Source organism: Amblyomma americanum, chromosome 5, assembly GCF_052857255.1.
Source record: "Amblyomma americanum isolate KBUSLIRL-KWMA chromosome 5, ASM5285725v1, whole genome shotgun sequence".
In the NCBI taxonomy this organism is placed as follows: Eukaryota; Metazoa; Arthropoda; class Arachnida; order Ixodida; family Ixodidae; genus Amblyomma; species Amblyomma americanum.
This window is the reverse complement of record NC_135501.1, coordinates 51494949-51515392: the sequence shown is the minus strand read 5'-3', so window position 1 is coordinate 51515392 and position 20444 is coordinate 51494949. Positions and strand designations below refer to the sequence as shown.

At 44.8% G+C, this 20444-nt stretch overlaps 2 protein-coding genes across 2 annotated transcripts; one reads left to right on the top strand and one right to left on the bottom strand.

Moving 5' to 3' along the window:
• The first annotated feature begins 5717 nt into the window (after positions 1 to 5717).
• LOC144133871 (uncharacterized) lies at positions 5718 to 7892 on the top strand. The gene is made up of 5 exons (XM_077666939.1): positions 5718 to 5927; positions 6680 to 6809; positions 6883 to 7017; positions 7160 to 7252; positions 7881 to 7892. Exons 1-5 carry the CDS (start codon positions 5920 to 5922, stop codon positions 7890 to 7892), a joined length of 378 nt encoding a protein of 125 aa, XP_077523065.1. The 5' UTR covers positions 5718 to 5919.
• A 1422-nt stretch (positions 7893 to 9314) lies between these two features.
• On the bottom strand, positions 9315 to 10552 carry LOC144133870 (uncharacterized). The gene has a single exon (XM_077666938.1). It carries the CDS (start codon positions 10389 to 10391, stop codon positions 9315 to 9317), a length of 1077 nt encoding a protein of 358 aa, XP_077523064.1. The 5' UTR covers positions 10392 to 10552.
• Between the last annotated feature and the right edge of the window lie 9892 nt (positions 10553 to 20444).

Sequence of the window (20444 nt, the reverse complement as noted above, 5' to 3'; positions counted from 1 at the left end):
ACTTTACATTACGTTACTTGTAAAGTGTTGCGTCATGCCTCATTGCAGGCCGCCGCGGTGGCTGAGTGGTAATGGCGCTCGGCTGATGGCCCGAAAGACGCGGGTTCAATCCCGGCCGCGGCGGTCGAATTTCGATGGAGGCGAAATTCTTGAGACCCGTGTACTGTGTGATATCAGTGCACGTTAAAGAACCCCAGGTGGTCGAAATTTCTTGAGCCCTTCACTACGGCGTCCCACATAGCTTGAGTCGCTTTGGGACGTTAAACCCCCGTAAGCCAAACTAAACCTCATTGCAGAAGTAAACTGCTGTGTCATACGCCATGACTCACTACGCATCATGACTACGGTACTTGTAAAGTGCTAAGTAATGCTACGTTCAAGATGTGGAGTGCTGAGTCATGCTGTGCTGCAGAATGATTTTGAGTCACGATTATGAGCACGCCGCATGTATACGCATACCTTCTAGCAACTCTGCACATATTGCTTTAGGGTAATTGTTAAGTTCTGAATCATGAAACGGTGCAGAAAGGCTGTCAGTCGTAAGTCATGACTATGAATACCAGGCATGAGCTTCATAGTGACAGTAGTTTACGCTTCATCATTCATGGCCACACATAATCGCTTACATGTCGTGACTACACCGGCATTCTGACATCATCCGAACTTCGTGCCTTATACAGTGACAGATGGTAGACGGCGGCTTTTGGGCTGACGGGACATATAATGCTTTCGCATAAAAATACCTCATCATACCACATTATAAGGTCTCGCCAGTGCGAACGGCTAGCGCATGCACCGGGCGCCCACTCGCACCCCGCATCAGTCGTCGTAAAAGGGCACCCATTTCCGCTCGAGTCGTGCTAGCTCACCTTCGTGCTCGTGCCGTCGCGCCTGGTTAGCGAATTTCACGCGGAGAAGAACGGCAACTGCAGTCAGCTCAGACTCGTTCCGCGCAAGTCAGTAAGGAAGCTGCGCGTCCTCCAATTAGAAGTATTTGACATAGCGCGACCCTCTTCCGCGGGAAGCCACTGCACGTGCGCAGGTCGCCCTTGGCACGCCACAAGGCGCTAGGCGACGGCAAGCTGTTTACACGCCTGCCAGTTGGGACCATTCTGCGCGTGCACGCTGGTGGTGGCGGTGGTGTTGAAACACTTATATTGCTCTCAGAAGAGAACTTTATGGAGGTTTACATGAGTCGGTCCTTAAGAGTCCGGCATATGCCTGTTGGGAGACATGTTCGCCGAGTCATCCTGTGGTGCTATGCAATTTTAACCGTAAAAATATCAGCACTGGGCACGGAGTAGAAAAATGTGAATGAGGTTCTGCGATTATTCTGCACATGAGCCGAGCATTTTTTTTGTCATGAGCCCATAAAAATCCCAAGAGAAATTTACTACTGATTGGCCAATAAGAAATAAGTCCTTGGGGACTATGAAAACCCTCAAGGACTGCTTACACACCTCTCTTGTATACAGGGAGTATGGCCAAATTTATGTGATGGATATCCCCGGCAGTTTTCGCGTACTTCCTGCGGATATCGCGTGCCTTTTCAGGACTTCGCAAGGACATCCCGTTGAAGACTTTAGTTCCGCGGTACTATCCTGATGAGGAGAGTGCCTTGAAATGAGTGGAAAGTGCGCCGGGCTTCCTTTACTTATAGAACATCATCCTCACATTCTCCGCAAATGTTGTGATACTGATAAAAAGAAACGGCCCTTTAGACAAAGCCATAGCCTTTGGCGATGCTTGCTTTCTGCCGTTTCGTCGCACTACCTTATTTTTTCGCCTGCCGAAGAATGTGAGGAATGAAAACATGGTGCACGCCAGTTGTTACTGTATCCCTGCTTTACAATATAGGCAAACACCGTGGCAGTTTCTTTTTTTTTTGCTACAGAAGTGTAATTAACTTTGTTTAATAAACTTGTAGTAGATATTAGAATTTGAATAGCACAGCCAAACTGTGTTGTATGCATCCTTTTTTGATATTTCTCTTGTACAGGTGCCACAAAAGTGTTTGGAACATTAAAACATGAAGCGAAGCGTAATTTCTGAGTAAGATAAGCGTGCTGTCACAAACTATATAAAGCGCCTCTTTTGTAGCTCCCTGCGTGACCTGCCCAATGCATCCCTCAATGCCCGGACACGCTTCTCCTCAAGCAAGGAAATCAACGTTTTTCTTGATTTCAGTGTTCCGAAAACTTTTGTGGGCACCTTTACCTAAATATTTGTGGCCTCCATACTGAAGCCGACATAAACAAGAAATACTTGTCTTGTCATCAAATTTTTTACCTAATGTTTTGTCCATTTAGATCCCGCACCACCGAACTTTTTTTTCACTCTCGTAAGGACCAAGAGAATGAAGTTGCATTCGTCAAGACTGCCGCCCAGAGTCTTTCACGCTTTCACCCACAACGTGCAGTCGGTTCTCTCTTAAAATAGAATGAGAGTTATTGTGGCGTGTTATCAAGATGTCTTAAACAGTACGAAAAACTCTTGTTTCTATGAAGACATGTGGGCCGGGCAAGGTACGAGGGTACCAGCACTCGTTGAAGACAGCTTTACTCGCATTGCGTAGGTTCTCTGTTCCTCAGAGACATAAAATTCCTTACCTTCACTATAATCAGTGCTATGGACGGTCTCATTGCTCACAAGAGTCAATTACTGAGGAACTACCGTAGTTAGCATGCTAGGTCAAACCTCTTCAGTTCGCGTTCGCAATTTCTGACTCGAGCGTCAGTGAATAAAAAACGGCAGGCTTATTTTCTCCAATAGAGCAGCTATGAACTCAAATATATCAGCGATAGTAATGCGCTTCCAGAAATAATAGATACTTCAAACATTCGATTACATATACTAAACTAAGCTGCCTCAAAAAGAGGTTGAGAATATTAAGTTACAACTGGGAAGAAGGAAAAATACATAGCCAGTTCACAATGGCAATCGTTGTCTATGGAGTGAGTGGATAACAAACGTACGAAACGTAGCGGAGAGTGTTTGAGGCACTGATCATCCAGTAAACATAGAACATTATTTATTAAGCTATCATCGGATTACAGAACCGGGCGCCATATGGAGGCTTTCCTCAACGCCCTTCGTCTTGCATTGCACATTGCTTGTTTCACGAATAATACCGACGGAGAGAGGGCTCTGAGCCTTTAGTCTTTTTTGTATTATGACAAGCTCACTCCTTTGTGATGAATTTTGGCGCTTTAAAGAGGACCCAGATAGAAAGAATGTTCTGTTTGTCACCCGTATTAAGGAACTGTAGTGTTAGCGCATCACCTATGAATGCATTGGGCTTTAAAATGGGTACATTCAACGCTCGGCTAACTGTTCGGCTTTTACATTTTAAAGCGCTTGGAGAACATCCAAATGAGGAGAATACAAAAATTTAGCCCCCCCCCCCCCCCCACCCAGCTTCCTTTTGGTGAAGTAAAACCGAAAGCATTACAGAATCAATCCTGCTAGATTATTAATTCGATAGTGGGCAGTCTAACCTTTCAAGAAGAGGGAAATTACTTGAGTCAGCCGAGCTTAACTCCTACTGAATCCTGCAACTACAATCAGACAGCGTCTGTCTGTCCTAGTGATCAAGTATACATATTGCAGAAGAGGAGGTCGAGCGATCACATACCGGTGCCGTATTCTCAAGCTAACTTCTTGAAGCCGTCTTTGTTTTTGAGTAAAATTTATGAAAGATATAAATGTCCTCAATACGTGCTAATTGCTCTTGTGATCGAACCAAGAAGCGTTATCATGGTTACATCATGCACACAGGACACGTGATGTGGACACGAAGTATTGAAGAAAGCTCTGAATACTATGAGCTCCAACTTTCATGCGACGGTCATGACGGTCATACGATGGTTTCTTTCCTTTAAGTCTGAGGTCTTCAGAGATTTAGGCGTAGGCCTAAGTCCGAACAACATAATTTCTCGTCGTATCGTTCCAAATATTGCGGTTGGTCTTCTGCTCAAACCGGACCAATATCATTAGAGATAGTTTTGAAAAGTTACTAGACCCGACGCAAATATGCGCGCTGAGTGGCTAACAAGACAGCTGCTAACTTATGTTTCATTCTTATCTTGAATCTAAGCTTGTTAATTCAACACGAAATTCAAACACAGCGCATACTTGCAGGTATTGCAGGATAATTAGCGTCGTACAGCACAGGAAGCAAGAATAATATGCGGAAAGTACGGCAAGGTCCTATGGCCGCCATTAGCGAGCACCAAATTATATGGGCACTGTGACACGGCGGCCTATCGCTGATAACTTCGCGCCGAACACAATAGCTCGAGGATACAATAGCCAAGCTGCGCATGACACGTTAGAGAGGAGGACAGGGGTTACGAATTAGAATGGTATATTAAAATAATACTGACGGTGGATGGTGGCCCTACCCACACCTCCCAGTAATCTCACAAAAGAACTGGAATTCTTTTAAAGGCTGCTCCAGACAAACACTGACCTTTGTTTGCACATGTTAACCAAAATTCACCCAACAGCGTATAGGGCTGCCAGTACGCATTGCGGGGACGGGGCCACGTGACTTCACACCTCACGGGGCTCCCAACGCAGCACGGCAGTCCGCAGCATACAAAGCCCATCACAATAGCAGAACGCTTTCTTCAGATCAAGCCTCGTCGACCACCTGGTAGACCAACCGAAAGCTCATGCAGCCTCCGTTGTTGTCCTGGACTAGCGGGTCCAGCCGTTCGCCACAGAAGGCTACAAACGAGTAAGCAGCCCTTTCTCGTTCATTCACTACTGGAAATGCACACTTACCATTGTATTTTGCTCTTTTCTTGAACAGCATATTTTATGAGATGCGAGTAATGCCGAAATTTGTGCGTGACAAATGGTGCGTTGAAGAGAGGTTTAATAAGTCAGATCACCTGTTGAATTATAGCTGCCCATCAAGCAATGCAAGCATCGCTGCCGTACAGCACTGGTCAATTCTTCTTTGTTATAATGCCTGTTTTTGTAGAAGATAAATTGTCAGACAAGCAAAAAATTCAAGGAATTAGTACATTTGCTGAAAATAAACGATACGGTGACTAAAATATTATTCTCTCAACATTTAATGCATCGTTCACGCGTTTCCGACCACATGAAAAGGCGAAATGCTTTTCCACTTCAGACTTTGTCCACACAAAAGTTTAAAAAATGAATTTAACGATAACAGTTTCCACCCTTCTACTATTAAACGACTATCCGAAGTGCACATCTTCAGCCGGTAATACGGCCTGTAATACGGCAAGCGTGAATATCTAAGAGCACTGGCTTTTCTACTGCGCCCGTATGGTGACGCTAAGGCTATACGCCTTTTCACTGTTTACAAACACGCGCCTCTGGCGCTCATTGGCTGCTCCCACTAAACTTCCGGCGAAGAACTTCCGGCAGTGTTTTTCAGGCGGCGCGATACGGAGACCCCGACTATCCGTGCGTGTTTTGAAGCTGTGCTTACGTTCATTGTGCGTCGCTTGTACAAAAATAATGTCAAGTGATTATTTTAAGAAGCTGGACACCGAGGCGCAAGTGCGGTACCGCGCGAAACTTTCGTTCAGAGGTGAGGAGCTGCCTGACGCTCTCGACGACGACGTTGTCCGGTTCGCCTTTACATCGGGCCCACGAAATCTGCCGCCTGTGACAGTAGCAGATATTTATTTGTATCTTGTGGAAGGCGTGTGTTTTTACACAAACGAACAGTTTAAGTCTTACAAACTTGAAGATGCGTACAACGCATTCATATGCGGGAAGGTGAAGCAAGTGAAATCTTTCAAGGCGGGAGCGCACGGAGACGGCGTTGTTGTTATTGCGGCGACTGTGGAAGCCAGCCAAACGCTTTCGAAGTCTTACAAGGCGTGGTGCATCGTGAAGGAGGATGGAACCATCGAAAGTGCGCATTGCACTTGCATGGCCGGGTAAGTAGGCGAATCATAATAAGAGCTAAAATGCCATGAGGCTTTACCTTGCCCTATTTTTCATTTTTATGAATCAAACCACAAAGAATGGAGACTTTCCCGTTTTCGAAAATTCTGTACTAGTTGCGTTACAGCGCAGAAAAGCGCTACTGTTCGCCTAACTATGCGCGTGTAATGAAATGTTTGCCATACTGCCGTAATTCGTCATTGTAAACTTTGTTTCCTGTGCTAACAGCCGCTCGAGCGCGGCTTTATCGCTTCGCTCGCCGCATGCAGATTTGTCCAGAATTATCTCGTTTTGTTTGTGACACGCTGCCGCATCTGGGCTGTTCTAGATTGTACTTGTCATTTGTAACATGTTATCTGTAACTTTCCATACTGTCTATTTCGAGGATCGCCGAGAGCGCTTGTGATCACCGACGCATATTATTCATTCGTGGGGCGCAACTCAGCCCAATAATCCGTTTGTTCAGGCAGCTGTTATTGGTCTCCATGCAAGTCTGCTTTATTAAAGCCACTACTTTGCGACAATATTCATGTCATAGTTAGCCAGATCATTTGTCGATGCTTGACTGCATGATGTTGCATTCGTCCTAATCGAGTTGCCTTGTGGATGACAAAAGTCGTCAAATCTCACCCTCCAGCATTCTTTTGTACAAGGCATTTAAACTTTTTCAAGGGCCACAGTTCTCACCAATAATTACAGTTGTTTGTGAGCTTTTTATTTCTCATGTTTCCTACTTATTTTTCAGCCTTGGGGAATGCTGCACACACGTGGCTGCACTCTTGTTTAGAGTTGAGGCAACTGCGCAGTATGGCCTGAATGACCCGTCCCCAACTGATGTTGCATGTAAATGGATTGAGGCATCAAAGGGAAGCACAGTAAGTCTTTGTTTTCATTCTGCCATGAACAGAGTTGTGAGCAAAATTGTAATTGACACTGAACTTTCCACAGGCAGCACCAGTCTCGGAGATTGAATTTTTTAAGCCCAAAATAGGCCGTGCACCACCCCAAGTCAGCGAGGCACCAGACTACTCAGTACCAGTGCTCACGGATGAGCAAGTGTCAAGGTTTCTTCATCAAGTGAAGGTAAGGACTTCTCATTAAATAAATTTTGATACATACGTAGAGAAAGGACACACACAAAAAATGCTCACTGTTTGTGCAACTGTAAAGAACCAGATCCACTGACATTGCAAATAGGGCACTAATTCCTATACTGTTTTTTCAGGAAATTGCACCAAACACTTTGATCCTGCCTTCAATCTCTGACAGCGAGGACACAGATTCTGCCCCTGAGACAGCTGCCCTGGAACCTGTACGAGTGGGCAGATGCAAGCAACTCTCTGCGAAACCGCCCCTTGCTGAAATATACCAAGACCTCGACATAGACGAGGGAAAAAAAGTGGAACTGACAGCTGCATGCTGCAGTAAAATTGAGGAAGCTACTCGAGGCCAAGCAAGGTCACCAAGATGGTTACAAGAACGTCGAGGGAGGATCACTGCCTCTGTAATGCACCGTGTCGCAGCATGCAGCACAGATGCAGCAGGCCTTGTTGCGGAGATTATGGGATACGTGAAGACGCCTCAAGTTTCCAACCTGCGGTGGGGCTCCGAAATAGAGAAGAAAGCTGTGCAGGCATTTATAGAAACGGAGTCTCAAAAACATGTGGACTTCAGTCTTCGAGACTGTGGTCTTTTTATTGCAAGGAGCATGCCTTTTATTGGAGCATCTCCAGATGCACTAGTGTCTTGTTCATGCTGTCCAAAATCAGTACTAGAAGTGAAATGCCCTGCAACTATGAAAGATGCTTCACTGACGAAGGGCTTAACTAAACTGGCATATCTGAATGAAGACTTGCAGCTCAAGCATAACCATGCCTATTACACACAAATTCAGGCTCAAATGGCTCTAACTGGGCTGTGTCAGGCATATTTTGTGGTATTTACAGGTTCCTCTCTAACAAAAGAAATCATAAGCTTTGACGAGACATTTTGGGCAGCTACTAAACTCAAGGCAGCAAACTTTTTTTTCACCTACATATTCCCGGAACTACAGTCAATGCACATCTTCAGTCAAATCGAACGTGCAAAGAAGACATGTCACTGCCGAGGCACCAAGTTGGGCCACATTGGGGAATGCTCACTCTGTGAGGCAACGTTTCACCTCAAGTGTGTAAAACTTAGACGCACACCTCGACAATGGATTTGCACTGCATGTCAACATAATGGGCAGACTGCTGATGAGTAAGGACAAGGCCAGAGGAGCTAGTGCTGCTGCTTTTCACATTCCCTCTTTGAAGTGTACAGGGTCTGTTCGCTTTACTGAAGTCGTGTCCTCCACAACAGCTGAAAGCGTTGCCATTCAGGCAGCTCTCAAGAAGCTAGGGTCTTGTACGGCTCAACCTGTTGTTATCCTGTCGGATGAATAAAAATCTGCCCTTCAAAGGTTAGAGTGTGGGTTCCCTACTGATGCTTTGTGTCTTAGCGGTCTAAGTTTGTTGCATAATCTGAGCAGCAGAGGCTTCTCTATACGCTTCCAATGTTCAATGGGTGGCCTCGCATACAGGTCGCGCTCGCGCTAGATTATGTAATTTAGTTACTGTAGGTGCCGCTACGGTGGAGCAATTGTAGGCAGAAACCTCAAGGCTAACCCTGTAGCTTACAGCATCTCAACTTAAGCACAAGCTTTTTTTTTTTGCTGAACACTCCAAGTGTTATATTTTATCACATTCGAAAGGCAGATAAACGCTGCTTGTTTGACAAAATATGTTCACTTCAAGGACTAATGTCGGATGCATTTGTCGGATGTGCAAACTCAAATATAATAGATTTTAAATACAGTACGCCTTCACGTCCCAAGCAGGGAACATATAAAAAAAACTGATACAGAAGCAAACAGCAAGTAAAAATTTGAACACCTGCTCTGAGGACAGAATAACTATACAAGCAGAAAACAAAAAGCCCAATTCTCAACATGTGAGAACAAGCAACAGGAAATACTTAAAAACTGAGTCAAACAATATGCAGTAATTGACTGCAGAGAGTGCAAGAAAATAGAATAAACAAATGTGAAAAGATCAATGTGGGCAACATCAACAACATGAATTATTGTGTACACACAGTGCAGACACATTGGATGTAGTAGAAAAGATAAATACATGCAATGAAAAGCATGGTCACACACACATGAGCACTTGCTGTTCTATCACAGTGTGTGTACACGTAGTGCAGACACACTGGAAGTAGTCGAAAACATAAGTACACACTATGAAACTATATGCAATGATTGTCAGTATGGTCACACACACATGAGCATTTGTTGTTCCATCACAGCATGTCTGTATTCATGTTTCCTCACAGCACCGCACTTTCGTGGAAGAGAGTTATGAAGCACTTCTGCGCTGAGAATTCTTAATGATAGGGGTTTGCAGATTAACTAAAGCAGAGCACACCACCACCATTTTATCTATGGTTGCGAGGTTCTTGTCGCCAGTCCTCTTCACGAAATTCAAAGGCAGCACAGTCTGGAAAATTCTGAAAACTTTCAATCTTTGTATGGCCCTTTCAACATGGATGCGCACGCTAGAGACTTTCCTAGACGTTGTGACCTCAGCACCAGGTAGCTGGGCACGATTCTTAGTCAGTGATGGCATGAGAAGTGTTGCACCTCGTGCAGCAAACATCTCACCGCATCTAAATCCTCGGTCAACAAGAAAAACATCCCCTTCCTTGACCTTGTCTAGGAGACCACTGCGTAGAGTAATCTCCTTGTCAGGCGTCCTGCCTCCCCATGCTTTTGGTACGAAAGTTATTGCTCCTGAAGGTGATATTACAACTAGTATTTTTACTGTATTATGGTGTTTGTAATGAGAATATGTCTGGCTCCTTGCTGTCATTAATATCGGCCTTTGTATGAATACTTCAGTACAATCAATGATGCCAGTTACACCATCAAAAAAAGGGTCCTGAAACGCCGCTGGCCGATTAGCTTGAAGTGTCTGTCGGGAAGGCCAGATTATCAACTTTGTCATGTTTGCAGCAAGAACATCAAGCCATGCATGAAAAATTGAACTGACAGTGGCATTTGAGATGCCAAATCTGCATGACAAATCTTGGGTAAGGAGACCCAAACGAAGTCTCATGAGTACCATGATGAGTTGTGTTTCTGCATCAAGCCATGTGGCACATGACGGCTTCCATGCTGACAGCACAAACTGCAGGAAAGCAGTGAACATGGCTGTAGATACAAACCCTGTGTAAAACTTTACTGTTTTGGCTGACTGCATTACCACTTCTTTGGTTATAATAGCATGGTTTGTATGCTTGTTTTCAAGTTCACCAGGCTTTTGCTTAGCTGCTGAACACTCTTCCTCCAGAGAGGCCAAAGGCTGCTTAAGCCTGCCATTCTCTTCAATAAGATGGGATATATTCTGCATGCTGAGATCAGTTTCTGTTTCCATGTGGCAATTCTCTACCACGGAAACAGTTGCAGTCGCAGATAGTGCAGTATCATCCGCGTCTTGTCCTGCGCCAGTCGTGTTGAGCCCACAGTCAAGCACACTTGGCCCAGGATTACATGCAGCAGGTCTGGATGCTTCCTTCAATCCATCCTTTCGAGCAGCGCGTTGGAACCTAGAAATTTTCTGGGCCACATTTCCCGAAGCACGATAAGGAAATATGGAGGGGACATAGACTGGATGTGTGGGGTCAGATGATGGTTTACCTAAAGAAAGAAAAGAATGTTTGAAAATTAGTAGCCACATGTGCACTCCCAAATGCAAAAAAAAAACAAAAAAACTGGCTGAAATGCACCAAAGCAATATTGCCCAGGACTTCTCTAGGAAAAGGAAGAAACACTAAGGGTTCCTTGGTATGATTACATACATTACGTTCTGCATTTGTAAGTAAGAAACTGCACAAAAATATTGAATCAAGCAAGTTGGAAGCATTTCACTCTTTTTACCAGCACTTGCAGGCGATCGAATTAATTTCTCCAGCCGCTGAGAATAGTAGAACAAAAAGTGCATCGAATGATACTCCAGCGTTTTTGGATTTCGTCCCTGTAGAAAAGTTGATGCAGCGAACGGGATCGAACACACGACCAGAAGGTTAGCAACAGACGCCTGAGCAATCGCGCCAGATATGCACATAAAAGAACACCAACCGAGTTAGGCATTACAACAATAAGATGCTTGGGCCCGCATCGCAGCAAAAACTGCCGCTCATAAACTAAGCATCAACTAAGCGCTCGATTACTAAGCCGGGATACCTGGGTTCGATCCCGGCCATAGCGGCAGAGTTTTGATTGACGCGACACGCGTCTAGAAAGCGACCGTGTGCTGTGCAAATTCAGTACACATTCAAAACCCTCAGGTGGTCTAAATTATTCTGGAGCACTCAACTACGCCGTTTATCATAAGCTGAGTTACTTCGGGACTTTATATGCCCGTAAATCACACACACTCGCATTGCTGCATGATCGAAACTGCACTGCAAGCGTCACAAGCTGGCTAATTGCCCTGGAAGTGGCTAAGCGACGCCTTGCACGCACAACTAACCGCAAAACAGTGTTTCCTTACTTCACGGTGCAATTTTTACTGCTATAGATGCAGCCGCTGATTTGGCGAATGCGGTCGCGACGATTGCCAACCCGCAACGTTCAATCCAGTCAACGTTCAATCTCAAAGCGCACATAAGACGTGCAGGAATTAGCTGCGGCACAAGCAGACATCATAAATCTGTTCTCACCTTGAACGAAATGAGCAGAACAAACATGGGAGCTTTTCGTAGGCATCCATCGGTCCCGCCGAACTGCTGCTATCCAAGCGTTTCTACGCTCGGCGTCTGCCGGAAACCTGAAAGTGCGCACCTGCGACAGGAGGTTGGTTCCAGGTCGCAAGCTGCAACCTGGCACACAACAGCACGGTCCACGTCGTGATGGGGTCACGGAAGATGTTTTTCCACCCGAAAACATAATGCAACAGGGCGACCGCGCCGTACTTTGGCCGTGCTACAAACACAAAAGAAAAACTCGCCTCGACCCTGCGGCTCGCTCGCTCGCTTCGCGGGGAGACCGGAAGTTTCCTGGGTGTCCATCCGGTTTGCGGCGCTGTGGCTCCCCCTGGCGGCTATGAGCCCGTGAAAAGACGTATAGCATCACCAGCCTCTGTAATGCACTTCCTAACGAACAAAGAAATATAAAATAAAAAGAGAGCACAATATCAAAAGAAAAAAGAGAAAAGGACAGGAATCAATTATTGCACAGCCAGAGTTGCTTACATGCTGTCGGTTTGGTTACTAAAAACTGCTTTAGTGAACTTGCTGTGACCTTGTGTATTGAGTATGAAAAAACTGAATGCAATTTAGAGTATTTAACACGTCCTTCTGCCCATACACAGGACTTCTGAAATAAATTCAGCGAAAGGTGAATATATTCTCAAGCATCATGAATCATCAGTGTAAGTTATTAAGTTGAACACGCGGAATTTTCGTTTCACTGCCTGGTGAAACTTTATTACATGTCACTAAGAACTTTTAAAACTTGGCAACTCAATCCACCACTTCCAATTTCAAACTACCAGAGCGCGCAAACAAATATCATAGTGAGCAGTGACCGGCGTTCGTTGGTCACAGTTCGTTACAATAGTGGAAATATGAGTGGTCTAGGTCAGGGACGCGCTTCTATTTTATAAAGTCGCTTCTTCAGCAACGCCTGTACGGACGCGTGCGATAAGCGCAGGCTGCAGGAGTCATGCGCTATGATAGGCATCGCAAGCATGAATTTGCGCTCTGTCACACTGCCAAGGAGGAGTTTCGGGCCGAGAAGGAATAGTGAAGTATGGTGACGACGATTTAGCCGTTAGCAAGTGGCATATGCGTATTTCAATACACGCCACGAGATGTTGCGATGTGTAGATTTTGTCACGACCCCCCAAAATGCGCAGGTCCACACGGGACGGAGAGGCAAAGAGACACCGTATGGCTCAGTTTAAACAATCAGATATATTCAATAATTGTACGTGATTATGATTATACATCAGAGGCTGGGGTGTCCGAGCTTACGTGCCGACGACTTCATGGGGACGATGGAGGGGCTCCGGAGTTGAGCTCGAACGGTTGCTGGCAGAAGCTGCACGCCGTCGGGCTTCGGCGCTGAAGGCCCCCTTGGCGAACGATGTCGTCCTGAGCGTTCTTTCTTCCGTACTCCTTGTCGATTTTTATATCTTTCTTATTCCCCACATTCCTTAGGTTGAGGACGCCCACGCCGGAGTGGGAGGGGCCTAGGGCTTTCACTTGGGCGCACAACCACACCCCCGCACTTATGGTCTCGCCCCCGTCACGTGTTGAGTCCGAGGGAAAAAAGGTTGTCGTCGAGGTAGCGTCGGCTGTGGTAGACGGTCTCTGGCCCGCTGACGGTTCCCGCGGGTCACCAGCCTCCGTTCTCCATCAAATGACACTCGCCACTCAAGGCCGGAACGCGAGGTCACTAAAAGGCCGGGAAAGTGGTCCCTTGTCCTAGGATGTGCTCGGGAGTGTTGGTGATGATGCCCGCCGTCTTGTCACGGGGCCAGGCTCGCCGAAACGAGGCCCTTTGTCCCCTGCACGGTCACGGCAATTGGGGAAGATAACGCCCGTCTCCCCGCGGCAGCGGCGGCGGCGTTCGACACGTGCCGACACTATGGAAAGGGGTCCGGATGTGCTTAAACCCCTTCATTTTGGTCGTTCACTATCAACGAGTATGGCTCGGTAATTGGACGCAGCTGTCACCTGGGTCTTCTCCGTGCGGTCCATGGCGGCAGGCCCGAAAGCAATCCCACTCAAGTTGCTTGAAGCCATATACAGTAGAGACATGTGTGCTGGCTACTTCCAAAACGAGACCGGCTGTCGCCGATCTCCTCTCTTCCAGCTGAATCGCTTTCCCTTGAGTGCTTTTGCCGCCACTGGGGGCTCCGTCTACGCTGCGCCGTCGAACGCGGACCCTCGTAGCACACACAAGGAACGTCACAATTTTATACAGACCTTAGATGCACGGGTGCTGTTTTCTCACAGTTTCTCGAATTACTGGAATAGTATTGCGCGAAAGTGTCTATAAGAATTTTTCATAAATGCTGTTTCCACCCGTAATGTCGTCCTATAAGACACGATGTTTCAATGCGAGCACAAAAATGGCGATTTTAGTGCGAAAGCACTACTCCGATGGGTAAACCCTGAGCAAGATCTTTTGACGTATGTTGGTTTGCGCCATTACTGTCGACGAATCCGCCATCCCACAACATCGTTTACGCTCCCAGCGCACATTCTTGGCCGATATCTCCCCCCACACCGCGTCGTCTACGCGTTCAGCCGTCCCCGCTTCCAACTCGCGAGAGCCATCGCCTTTTGAATCACTCGAGCATCAGCGCTGCGGCGATGGATACACGTTGTTCGGGCCGTGTGTTTTCATGTGGTAGCCTTTGGGGCGGTGTTGCCTCTGTTTCTTTCGCTTATCTTTCTCGGTTTAACTACTTTAAAAACACTACTATTTGAGACATGAAAAACAGCCTGATAATCCAACATTATAAAAACAACAGTAAAGTAAGAAGACAAGCCAACGTTCATGCAACTATGCTTTCGCACGTTTATAGAATTTAGGAAAAAGTATTTTTCTTGCACCAAAACATTACACTTTAAGCTAAAAACAGAAATGTGGCATGGCAGAACTTCGCTGCACAAGAAAGGAAAATTATTCTCTCTTCTGTCATCAGTCGTCGGTATCAACATTCATGAACCAGTCAACAGTGCTTATTAGAAAATTTAAAATTGGTTTCTGTGGAAAGAAAATGGCTGTATAATTGTCTCAAACCTCAGTGGACACCCGAACCTCACCGTTAGGGTAGTTGCTGTTTCATTTTGACTTCATACATGGGACATGTATATATGACTACACTTTAAGCTTTTTAAGCTTTTTCATTTTAAGCTACCAACACTTTTAAATTTGTTTCTGAAATCAAGTCTTGATATTTATATAACTGATGTACGAGCTTTACGTCAACACTTTGTCACTCAATCTTTCTTAAATAATTGAAGAGCGTTTTTCAGGTAATTTGTGTTCTTGCGTTTATTTTTTGTGCAAATTTCACATGTGGTCAATTGCTATGTATATCTTCTGCTCAATCGCTGTTTGCCTTGTAAAGGAGGCTGCGGGCTCTAGTCAAGTCGCTTGCCTCTAAAGCGACTTTTACTCGCAGTCTCCTCCATCACTGATGGAAATAAAGAAGTTATTATTATTATTATTATTATTATTATTATTATTATTATTATTATTATTATTATTATTATTATTATTATTATTATTATTATTATTATTATTATTATTATTATTATTATTATTATTATTATTATTATATTGGCAGAAGCTCGCGTAAATAAGGAATATTATGACAATTTCCTTTGACTACGCACCTGTAAAAAATAAAGACGTGGAATTGGCAATGAAAAAAGTAAGATCACGGTATACACTGTACTAATGGGCTACTTCAGGGCGAAGGTGGGCAAGAAGAATTCTGGCGACCTGGCGGTAGGCGACAATGGGATAGTTTCTAGGAATAGCATGGGGGAGCTATTAGTAGAGTTCGCAGAGAGAAATAATTTACGAATCATGAGTACCTTCTTCCGCAAACGAGAGAACAGGAAGTGGACCTGGAAGAGCCCCGGTGGTGAGACTGAAAATGAGATCGGCTTCATAATATGCGCTCAACCTGGTATCGTGCAGTATGTAGACGACATCGGAAAGGTGAGCTGTAGCGACCACAGAATGGTAAGGTCTTGAATTGGCGTAGACTTTCAGAGGGAACGGAAGGAGCTAGTGAAGAGGAAGTCCACTAAGGAGTTAGCAGTAAGAGGAAAAATAGAGGAATTCAGGATATCCCCACAGAACAGATATTCAAGTTTAACTGAGGAAGGCGATCTTAATGTTCATACAATGAACGATAATCTGACAGCTATCATTACGGAGTGCACAGTAGAAGTAGACGCTAGGACGGTCCGATAGGATTCCGGAAAGCTATCTCAGTACACGAAATATCTGATTAAGAAACGTCAAAGCAGGAGGGCGTCTAACCCTACTGGCAGAATTGAACTAGCAGAATTATCTAAGTTAATAAATAAGCACGAAGGGGGAGGGAGGTAGCCGACGTTAGAAAGTCACGTAGTGATGACGGCAGTCGAAGCAGCGATGAAGACGGACGAAAGCATCTTCTAAAAGAACTGTTTATTAGCCTGACTTGCACCCCAAAATGGACTGAATCACTCGGCGGCGGCGAAGCGACAAGCGTGCTCGGCGGTCGTCGAACAGAATGCCGGCCGCTGTCGGCTGTGCTCAATTTAAAGCTGATAGCGAACTTTCGAGATAAAGAGCGCAAAGTTACTAGAACATTCCGGAACAACGTAGAATCAGCTCTGCCTGGTTGCGATCAATCGAGATAAATCTAGTCGCGTCTTGCGTCGCAAACAAAGCGATAAAGTGATCTGGCGGCAGATTTGAAAAACGAACAAACACAGCAAATATTCGCGGCATTATCACTTATTGCAGATAAGAGCGGGAAAGAGAGTAACTCTACTTTTGTGCTCACATTGGTGCAATATGCATCAACGCATGATACCGGACATCCAAATGCAGGGTTTTCTACCTACGTAAACATAGCCCGTAGTCCGATTTAAGAGCATAATCTTCACAGTCCAGCAGGTGCGGAAAGGGTGCGAAAATTCACCAACTCGTTCAATGTCACGACAAATAACCCTTTCGGCCTGGCATCTATAATTTTGCACGCGACATTCAATATATTGTTCATGCGTGCAATACTGTTTTCCCACAATCAGAGATGCCTGCTGCAGATGAAATCCCTGCTAGACAGATTGGTACGGCCATTAAGAGTCTTGAAATGAGAATCCACAAGAAATAAAGATAGACGTCGTGACGTTCTTCAATTCATGTAGGAATTTCTTTTGTACAAAATCACAGTTTAGTTAAGTTTACGCTTCGAACGGTAAGACAGGTATTAGTCATAAATGTGTAGTTCAGGAGAATAAAGCTTCAATATCGCTGGCGCAGAATTTTGAGGCGTAAAGCCGTTCCTTACGATTCGTAGCCGTTCCTGTTCTTTCCCAAGGTAGAACATTCTAAATGTGTACACATATATTTTCAGATTTTAGTCGATAGCAGAAAATAATCCGTATTTTAAACAAATAAGAATGCAGCGCATTTTATGAAGAAACTGACCAGCCACCCCAACCTTCGCTTGAAAGGAGCCAATATAGCATTTTCAGAAGGTCTATTTAGGCAGTAGCTGGTTGTATATATGTGGCTACAAATGCAGCAGAGGTAAATGCAGCACACGTATTTCCGCGTCAGCTGTAGACACAGCTCTGTTGGATGTAACTGCCACCTGTTGCGAATTCTCCGCTATGCGAATTACATTCTCGGAAATTGTGGCGTTAGTCGCGCCGGAAGAAAACAGTTTAAACTATGCAAGCAAAGGAATGCTCTGTTCGAAATTATTTACTTTTCGCGGAGACATGAGGATAACCCATGCCCAAGAGTGTCAAACCAAATTTATCGCACACGAATTTGAGGCTCAGTAAATCGGCTTTATTAATATGTCTCTTACACTATTTATATCCTGCATGCATTCTTCGCGATCTCACAAAATTGTTAGTTATTTTTCAATTGCATGTGTACACATATGTGTTATAATCTTTTAGGTTGACGAATGTTTAGCACCTTCTATTTCAAAACGCAGTCAGTGCAACATGTGCTTCTGTGCGTGCTGGGGTGCCGGTTCCCAAGGAGCGGGAATAGCGCAGGCATCCATGCAATGGCGCAGGGTATCGAAGTTGTTCCCGTTGTTGTGGCAGCCTCTGAAGATGAACTGCCGGCATTGCTTTCTTTGAGCATCGTAGTAGAAGCGCGGGACGCTAGCCATGCAAGTGCGAGAGAATGGAGGGCAACGGCACACATCAGCCACGGAAGCTGAGGAATAAAAAGTTAGTTACACAATCAGCATAGACTCATTTGCACCCTTGGTATGCTGTTTATTCCAGCCTAGCACTACTCACAAGTTCTTTCATTAATCACTTCATATTTCGGAATTTCTTTCATTCAGACGTGAAATGGGAACTGAAAATACTGTTCGTAATTCTGGACACAATTTGCTCCGCTGAATATGTGGGCTGACGATTGTCGGATACGTAAAAGACCCACCTTTTTCCACGTCTCTCAAAGTGAGGTTCACTCTTCAGTTACTTATAAAAAGTGACGCTGAAAATTTTAGCTCCATAAAATTAACCTGATCATGTCCGCGCCCATATATTAAAATAAGTAAGTACTCATCTGTTTTGCATAACTTACAGTGAGTACACAGCTTTTTGAGAACAGCCTAAATAAATAAAGTTCGTGAACTGCCGATATCCCCTCTGCATCTGTTTACTGTAACTTTTAGTGGATTTCCTACTGATGCGCCAGAAAACATTAATGTTAATGAAGTTCAGAATATCAGTGTACATACCGAACAGTCCACTGCGCACTCCCCAATGCCTTTCGGGCCAGAAATAAACTGTGAATGGAAAATAAGAAAAGCCTTGGAGTACATGAAGGATAAAAAAAATTCATGCTCAGGAATAGGGGGCAATCTTAGTATAGGGTTTTTGAAAGCTTCAACAGCTGATAGCAGGACCAGAGAAGTGGGCCGCGAGATGGCGCTTCAACAGATTTCTTCCCGTGGATAAGCAGCCCGTAAACGTTGGATATCGGCTATATGTGAGCAATAATTTAAAAACATGAACAGCGAAAATTTTAGCGTACGGAAACGTCTTGCAGCGAGCTGGTGGCTTTGTATTCAACTTATTTCTTAGAACACTTTTGTTTCGTGTACTCGACATTTCCGGCTTCGAGCAATAAACGCTTGCATGTGTGAAGGAGGGTGTGGCACTTAATAATTTTGAAATCATTAATAATAGTTATGACATAATCATCGGCTTCTGATATTTGAATTTTGTTACATAGTTGTTAACACTGCATTCCTGGAACCTTATTGAACTGCGTACGCGAAAACACGACACGACTCTTTAAGCTAAAAAGGTCAAGTGACCAACTGGAGTGGTCACATCTGCAACAGTTCCTTTAACCATCACATTTATTCGCAGAACACGTCATTTCACACTGTCGCTTGCTCTCGTATCGGTTCTCGTTTCCTCCGCAGCCGCCGTAGTTGAAAAGCTCGCACTTTCCAGTCCTGGCATTGCACCACCACATCGGCATCATTGCCTTGCAGGGACCGCTATCGGGCAGCTGGGTGCATCTCATGTCAAACGCAGTCGCTGCTGCAAGCAAAAAAAGTAAATTTGTTTATTATTACCTCAAAGAGCACTTTTTTCGCTTACGCAAGAAGTTCAGGGCATTATTTCATTGAAGAAGAGTACATTTCTTCCGATATAAAATTTGCAGCTTGTTCTAGGAAACATCCTGCAACTCTGGAGCGGCTTGTCCAAAATCTTCGACCCGTGTTTTCCACGAAAAGTCTCTACCAGAAAGATCGGTAACAAAGCAACGATATATGTTTCTTAGCCATATAGCGGAGAACTAATGGTACCCCATAAGTTCTAAGGTGTGCATAACTACAAGTGGCTTGTCCTCACATTTCGAGACATCTTAGTCTGCGTGATTGTCGTAAGTATATCCCGTCGCCCGTTTATCTTATGCAAAGACGGTACATCTTTATTTTCAGTACACCTGCTCGGCCTCAACAGCCATATTCCGTTGGGGCACAAACGCAAGAACGCGGTCGCTGCCTGATAATGATGGATATTAAACTCCAATTATTTTTTAAAGTATTCTCAAGACAGGACTACGACGTGCTTCATGGCTCATTTACAGCTCATCACAGTTAAGAGGTTCACGCGAATGCTTTCTCAATGCGCTTTCTTTGCATTGCACCATCTATTCTAATCTTTACGCTTCTTTTCTTTGCTAATACGACATTCTCTGCTTAAGAGCTCAAAACGAAAAGAGCAAAGATCCTCCTCAAATTTCAGACAAACGGCCTTTTCAACCCATTAATGTTTTGCACCCTTGGCTGCCTGAAACAGATAATTGTCCCGACTGGCCGAATATAAGAGCAGATAGCGAACTCGTTGTGCACTATGTAACGTTGTCATTGCTTCTCATTGTTTCCTATAACCTCCACCTTCACATTAGAGTGTTTTGCTGCACTGGGGCTCAACAGATGACCAGTGCACATAAGCGGAGCGTGCGCTCTTTTCATTGGTAATTAATACTGGTCAGAAATAAAGTTATTTCGTCCTCCTCGTGTTTAGGAGTGGAGTGTATTTTATCTGAGTACAAACTTCCGGGACGGGCAGATCCTTGCTCTGTCAGGCGGACAATAATATTAACGCACATTAGGAGTACAGCAATATTTATCGTGCCCAAATAATTTCTTCCAAGAGAATTTCATCTAAGGGTACGCTGACTCTTAATT

Excerpts from the sequence above, each read along its gene's own strand:
- LOC144133871 (XM_077666939.1), top strand. Across the intron at positions 6,810-6,882 it reads AGGCATCAAAGGGAAGCACA|GCAGCACCAGTCTCGGAGAT; the intron begins GTAAGTCTTTGT and ends AACTTTCCACAG. Across the intron at positions 7,018-7,159 it reads GGTTTCTTCATCAAGTGAAG|GAAATTGCACCAAACACTTT; the intron begins GTAAGGACTTCT and ends CTGTTTTTTCAG.
- LOC144133870 (XM_077666938.1), bottom strand. The coding sequence starts at position 10,391 with ATGGAAACAGAAACTGATCTCAGCATGCAGAATATATCCCATCTTATT.